Source organism: Silurus meridionalis, chromosome 28, assembly GCF_014805685.1.
Source record: "Silurus meridionalis isolate SWU-2019-XX chromosome 28, ASM1480568v1, whole genome shotgun sequence".
Taxonomy (NCBI): Eukaryota; Metazoa; Chordata; class Actinopteri; order Siluriformes; family Siluridae; genus Silurus; species Silurus meridionalis.
Window position 1 is genome coordinate 5330620 of NC_060911.1, and position 6875 is coordinate 5337494.

Here is a 6875-nt window from a genome sequence, read left to right on the forward strand (position 1 = left end):
GCACACAGTACATGCAACTTTCTATGTATCCTCTGAATACTCTTCACTCTGTCTGACCCAACATTATGATAATAAAAAAAAAGACAATTTTTATTTATAACCCTCATGCGTTATTATTGTATAATATTTGTGGTTCCATGGGAAAACCCAATCATTACGAAATGTTGCCATTTTTTGCATGTACCACTAAAAGCTATAGGCATTCATGAACAGAAATATGTTTTTCTTTCTTTTTCAACCAAGATTATCCCCCTCATACCCAACACTGTACTCCAGCGCTCACAGAGTGCATTCTGGCTCACGGCGCACGTCCTGTGCAAACCAAGCGTTAGTTCTGTGTTTTTGATCCGATTATCATGTTCTCGTGCTTTACTTTAGTCTTCTTGTTTGCTGAGCCTGTTTACAATTTTGGATTTCAATTTGAACTTGCATGCGTTATTAATATTATTAATAAAATGTTCTTATGCTGTAGTTGCATCCACGTGTCCTCATATTACGTTTTAAACTATGACTAACCCACTGAAATTTGGTTTAGAACTGCATTTGAATTTATTAGACTTAGGTCAAGTTTTGTGACCTTAATAATGTAAGGAAATCTATGACTGCTTTTAGTTCCATGTAAATTTTATTTTTTAAATCGAAGATTGCTTGAATAAATGTCATAGCAATTTTCGAAAATAGTCAAAATTAATAGAATAAAGTAGCAACAAGATTAAAGTGGTAGTATTTTGAGAAAAATCACAGAATTGCGAGTTAATTTTAGCTGTTTTACATAAAAAGTACGTGGAGGATTTCCCAATAAGGAAATTTGCAGTCGTTTGGCGCATCAGCACAGAGTTATAAATAGTAAATGGACACTGCAGTGGTTATGAAGGAAACTTGAAAAACATTTAAGAAATTGTACCTGTGTGCTGTTTCAAGAGGAGATGATGTTTCTCAAGAGCCTATGAGGATGATGATCAAAGAAATTGACCATGAAGGAGTTGAACACCAGAACGTTTTTCAGTCATTTTCAAGGGCACATGGCACTAAAACGCCATCGTAGTAGAAATTAAACTTAACTAGCATCTTTACGTAGTGCCTGTTTTCACCGCTATATTTGTTCATATTGTTTGTTATTTACATAATGCAATTATTTACCTAAATGCAGTGAGGTCAAGTTGGTGAAATCCATATTATGCTTTTCCGCAGATTCAAGTACGTATGCACATTTCCTTTTTGAGGCATTTGACACCAACAAGAACGGATCGGTTAGTTTCGAGGTAAGTCCTGTTCAGTCACTGTTCTAGGTCAGTAGTTCTTAAATCTTTGTAAATTCTTGAAAATGGGTATCTGCAATACCCGTGCTCTACTAGTGTTCTAATTAATTATTTCATAATTGATAATGTTTCATATCAAACAGTTTTGCATGTTTCTCGTGCGTAGGATACGGGAACCATATTAATCATAACCGCCATTTTCTGCTCTTTTTAGGACTTTGTCATCGGCCTGTCCATCATCCTCAGGGGGACCATAATCGATCGGCTCAACTGGGCATTCAATCTCTACGATCTCAATAAAGATGGTTGTATCACCAAAGAGGTGAAACTAACATCGATATTTGACAATGACGCCAAATTGATGGTGGACGAATAGAACTTGTTCATTTTTATGTCTTTGGCTTTTAGGAAATGTTAGACATCATGCAGTCAATCTACGACATGATGGGGAAATATACGTATCCCTGCATGCAAGAGGACGCTCCCAGAGAGCACGTCGAGAGCTTCTTTCAGGTGAGCCACACAATCCATGGTATTTGTCAAATGCTGTAACTATTCTATACCGATTTGTTCTTAGTTTGTATTGAATACATATTAAGGTACAAATACCTTCCTGAATGAATGCTTTAGTCTTCAGATTTTTTTCAATCTACTATTTCTTTGCATATAAGGGTAGATAAACAGTTGTTTGTCAACCCCAAATAACTTCTTAGTTTCTAGGAATTTTCTCAAGCATATGATTTTATACTGTTTATTTTTCCCAGAAAATGGACCGTAACAATGACGGCGTGGTCACCATTGATGAGTTCATCGAGTCATGCCAAAAGGTTTGTAATTACACCAAAACAGAACATAACCGAAATCAATTCATCTGTTATCATCTGCCGAGAGAAAATAGGAGCAACATTACCTCACAATATTATTTTTTTTATCCTAAATCTGCAACAAGCAAATATAAGAATATACTGTATATACAGTAGATCAGCCATAACATTCAAACCACCTTCCTAACAATGTGTAGGTCCCCATTGTCCCCCTAAAACAGCTTTGAGATATCGAGACATATTGCTAAAAGTTTGCGGACACCTGATCATTAAGTATACTATGTGCTTTTTAAGCAATGAACCTCACATTTCATGGAGATGGAGTCAGTTTGTAGGGCCATTTACCTCTCTGAATAAACATGTCACACCTTAAGCCATTTCTGAGCAATATTTGCAGTGTGGCAGGGTGGATGATCTTGTCATTAGGGATGAAAATTATATCAACAAAAATGGCAAGATCCAATGTCTTCCAGAAGATACCGTTTTCACCATCACACTGCTTTTCAGGCCATCTTTTTTCCCCTGACAAGCAATGCACATGGACCAGAAAATGTTAAATGAAAGATGATAAAGAAAATGTGGTTTTACCAGATCAGGCCGTACCTCGTTTTGTTGCTCAATGGTCCAGTTGTAATCCTCATGTGCCTATTGTAGGCACTTTCTGCAGTGGACAGGGGTCAACATCAACAAAGGTACTCAGAGCCCTACACTTCAAATGATGTTTTCTTTTCAGAATGGATTGGTTACGTGCAGCCTGAAAGTGCCCTTGCAATGAGCTAATCAGTTTTTATTCCTGTCAGATGTAGTGCTTTAATGTTCTGGCTGATCAGTGTGAAAGTCAAAAGTCTGTTGGGACTCTAAGTTGAGTTGATCTAGACCTAAAATATCACAAACCAAAATGTACCTTTAGAAAGGTTTACAAAGTGCTACAAGATATCAAATCATACATCATTTCACTGTCAGTAAATCAGCTTTTCCACCTGACAAATTTCATTATTATATGGCAGGAACATTCAGGTGTCTCATGTGTCAGCATAGCAAATAGTATAAGCTTTAACTGAACTGTAGGTATCGGTGCCTCAATATCAAGTAAACCTTTCAATGTCGCTCTACCATTTCTTCTCTACTTCTGTCTGTTTCCTCCACCCATTTCTCCAAGGACGAGAACATCATGCAGTCCATGCAGTTGTTTGACAACGTCATTTAGGGCCACGCTCTATTCAACAGGACGGTGCAAGAGCCTCAGAAAGGTGATCACGACCTCCAAACTGGTCACCTGGAAAGCTACACTCCTCCATATCTCCTCTTCACCCAGCCAGAGGCCCACCGTCATTCGGTTTTCTTTCTTTCTTTTTCCCCCCAGAGACATTGTGGAAGATGATGCACCAATTCTGGCTCCTAGATAAACTTCAATAACTTGTTTTTCTTACATTCCTGAAAGCATTAAACACATTAGCTGGACTCGTGATGAAGCCAGCTGGACACTTTCACATTTAACAGGAAACTCGGAGGAACAAAAAGTGACGATAGAAGAGAAAAAGAAGCGACCAACATCTAGCTAGAATCTATGGCCGATGGTGGAGTTTTTAATTTGATATGGTTTTTTTTTTTTTTTTAATCAACAGACATTTTTCTAACCGCATGATGTCAAATTATCTACACTATGTAACGTATCTTTTTGCCGAGCTAGTCCAAAGCTTGTCTGTTGTCAAACGGCCATCCAAATGTGCCTCGCTCAGACGGCGTGTTGTATTGTGCACCATTCGAATCCCTCCATTCAGCAGCCAATTCAAATAGAAACGTACACTTTGTACATTCCTGGAAGAGTCTGTAAGAAAAGAAAGGGGCTCCTTGGCCTTCAAGATCTTAGCAGTTCAGGGGTTTTTTGTTCCCTTTTCCTGGTAACAGAGGTTTTGTCCTTTTCAACCCATGAAGTGTCTCATTAGGTAGAGCAATTCGTCATGTATCTTTGTAAAAACAGCGGAGTGGAGCTACGCTGCGTTAACGCTACCCTGCGTCAACGCATATTAAATATAAATCGTGAACTCATTGCTGCTGGTAGGAGCCACTAATGATAAATTCAGTATATTACATCATCCAGGCTTTTTTAAATGTATTATTATTAATAACAATCATGTATCACTAATTCGAGCATAGGAAGCTTTGTGATGCCTAGGGACCAGAAAGCTTGTCTAACATCAATATTAAAAAGGGTTTTGAATTAAAACTATGAAATAATATTTATAGTGGAGCAACAAATGAGAAAAATGATATATTACATAATATATAATACAAAATTGAATCTCATTAGATTGGAAATTTAAAGTCAAGCTTAGTAATGTGTTTGCATTTTTGGGAAAAATGTGCAATACCTTACCTTGCATATGTCTTCTTTTTGTCATGTCACAACCTGTAACTGAAATGAGATCATTTTGGAATTCTTACCGTTTGAGATGTGAACTCTGCACATCTGTATTCTGAGATTTTCTTTTCTTTGGCAAAAGTTCAATCAAATGGAGACAGATGTTGTACAGCGATTTTTAAGTCTTGTACACAAATCTCAATCAGTTTGTGATCTACATTTGCACCAACACACCTTCTTGGTTTTGAACTGCTATAGTACACCTTTTGGCTATTCACAAGATGAGCCTCCAGCCCAAGTCCAGAGGTGGAAAAGGTTTTCCTTTTGGCTTTGTCAAGTATTCAGGTCCATCTATCTCACTAGTTTTCTGTCCTTGTTGAAGGAAAAGCATCTCCACAACATGACGCTCCCACCAGCATGCTTCATTGTGTGGATGGTGTTCTCAGGGTGATGAGCAGCGTTCATGTTTTCATCAAATGCAGAGCTACAAGGCCACAGGGTAAGACCAAACCAGACTTGGTTGCTGCTCTGGCTAATACCCTCTTTACCTGGTCAATCGATTTCAGTGTGGTTTTTAACCCGAGATTCTTTTCAAAGCGATATCTCAAGAACGATTGTTGAAAGTATGCCGAACTTATGATTGTTTAGGATTTGTCATTGTAATGCTGTTATTTTGATAGCTCCTTGGTCTTTATGACGCTGTTTGTTTGGGTCTGCGTTACAACAAATTCTTTCCGATCAGCTCTACACAGGTTTTGAGACGAAAGGACACCAAAAAACACCATAGACTTCAATATTTAAGCAATAATTTTGAACGAATCTCGTCCAGTATGGCCACTTTATCAATTCACATCAGTGTGGAGTGGCGATGTTTAGTTATCTTTCGAAGAGCCAATCGTGAGCACCATTTATTTCGAGGTTTATGCAAATGTTCTTTTCAAAATGCCACAAGAAATGAAGAAAAAAAATGAATAAAATAAAGACCGTGTCCTCATTAGAACATTTTCCCCTCCTGAAAGGTCAAACAATGGCAGATGCTCCAACACGGTCCTGTCAACATTTTTCTCTCGGCTTACAAGGACAGAGAGGGTGCGTGAAAGGTTTGTTTAGAATGTGGAGACTTCCTTTCATTCCAAAAGAGGAATGAAGGGAAAATGTTTACCCTTATTTAAAGGTGTGTTACTGACATCAGTCTCTCATAATTGTGTGTCAATGTCCTTTTAAGACATAAGAAATAGTATTCCTATTAGGAAGGAATTTCATAGTAACATCAGTCCAAAGAATTTATTTGCCGCCATAATCAGAAATAACAGAACAAATTTTACTCACAAATTCACTGACCAAACATATATTAAGGTTGTCGTTCATCTACCAAATTTATTGTCTGAAGCCTATCAAGAACATGTTCTTGCGTTCACTCCGATATGTTCGTGTGTCTTCTGTAATGGAAAGAAAAAAAAAAAAGCTCATTCGTGTCGACTAGAATCGTCTGCAAAAAATGTAATTGGATCTCGATTTTTGTTGGAGCACAGCTTCTTGTCAGAGTTTCCCAAAATGCATTAGTATTTGTATTTATTTCCTTTTAGATCCCCCACTTCAGCATCAATGGACAGTGTTGTTCATACTCGCATGAAAAGTAATAATCTGCTGTATTAACCATTTCTTAGGTAGATTGTGCTGCAAAACGAGTAAAGATATCCTTGTATATTTTGTACAGAGAGTATAATAAAAAAAAAAAAAATAACTACAACTGCTATGCAATGACGGGCGAAGTGTCTAAACTGTTGCAATGTCTTTGTAGTAAACCATAGTATTAAACGGATATCATATGATCACATTACTACTGATGTACTGCTTCCACTTTCTCACATTTCCCAGATCCTCAGACACTCCGTCGTGTTGCTGTGTGAACCCATTAGAAGCATGACTGCTTTAAAATTGATGCGATACACAGCTGGGAATGATTTTAGGAGAAAATGTGCTGTTACGGGAAATTAATATGGCAAATATCTGCAAAGATACAAGAGCCAATTAACAAGAATTGGGGATGTGCATATTTTGGTTGCTTTGGAGCGTTTCTCGATCGTTCATAATATTTGCAAGCTTGTAAGTGAATTTCTCAAAAACTGTGTGTACAAACAGCACAACACTGGATTTCTTTCATTCTTTACTTTTCTCAAAATCTTCAGTTCATCTGTCCAACAGTAAGTATTTGCGCCTTATTGTTCACAAACAAGATCATCAAAATGTTTATTACTTCTTGATGGAAACTCTAGTTTGGATTTCAATGACAGAAAATGCACGAGTCTGAATTTCTTCTGTGTTGCATCTATGAATTTCACAGCACAAATGTACACATTACTGTATGTGGCCAGGCAGGATTCACTTTGTACTGTACTTGTGTTTATTGTTTTGTTTTGTCTGTATTCG

General features: G+C 37.4%; 1 protein-coding gene across 4 annotated transcripts in view; it reads left to right on the forward strand.

Moving 5' to 3' along the window:
• The window catches only part of LOC124381155 (Kv channel-interacting protein 2-like), a 189133-nt gene extending 182848 nt beyond the window's left edge, over window positions 1-6285 (forward strand). For all 4 annotated transcript variants that reach the window (XM_046842569.1, XM_046842572.1, XM_046842571.1 and 1 more), the window contains 5 exons: window positions 1192-1262; window positions 1474-1581; window positions 1668-1772; window positions 2024-2086; window positions 3243-6285. In XM_046842569.1, the coding sequence (XP_046698525.1) occupies window positions 1192-1262; window positions 1474-1581; window positions 1668-1772; window positions 2024-2086; window positions 3243-3290 (395 nt within the window). In that variant the 3' untranslated portion in view covers window positions 3291-6285. The remainder of the gene's footprint in view (window positions 1-1191; window positions 1263-1473; window positions 1582-1667; window positions 1773-2023; window positions 2087-3242) is intronic.
• The last annotated feature ends 590 nt before the right edge of the window (window positions 6286-6875 follow it).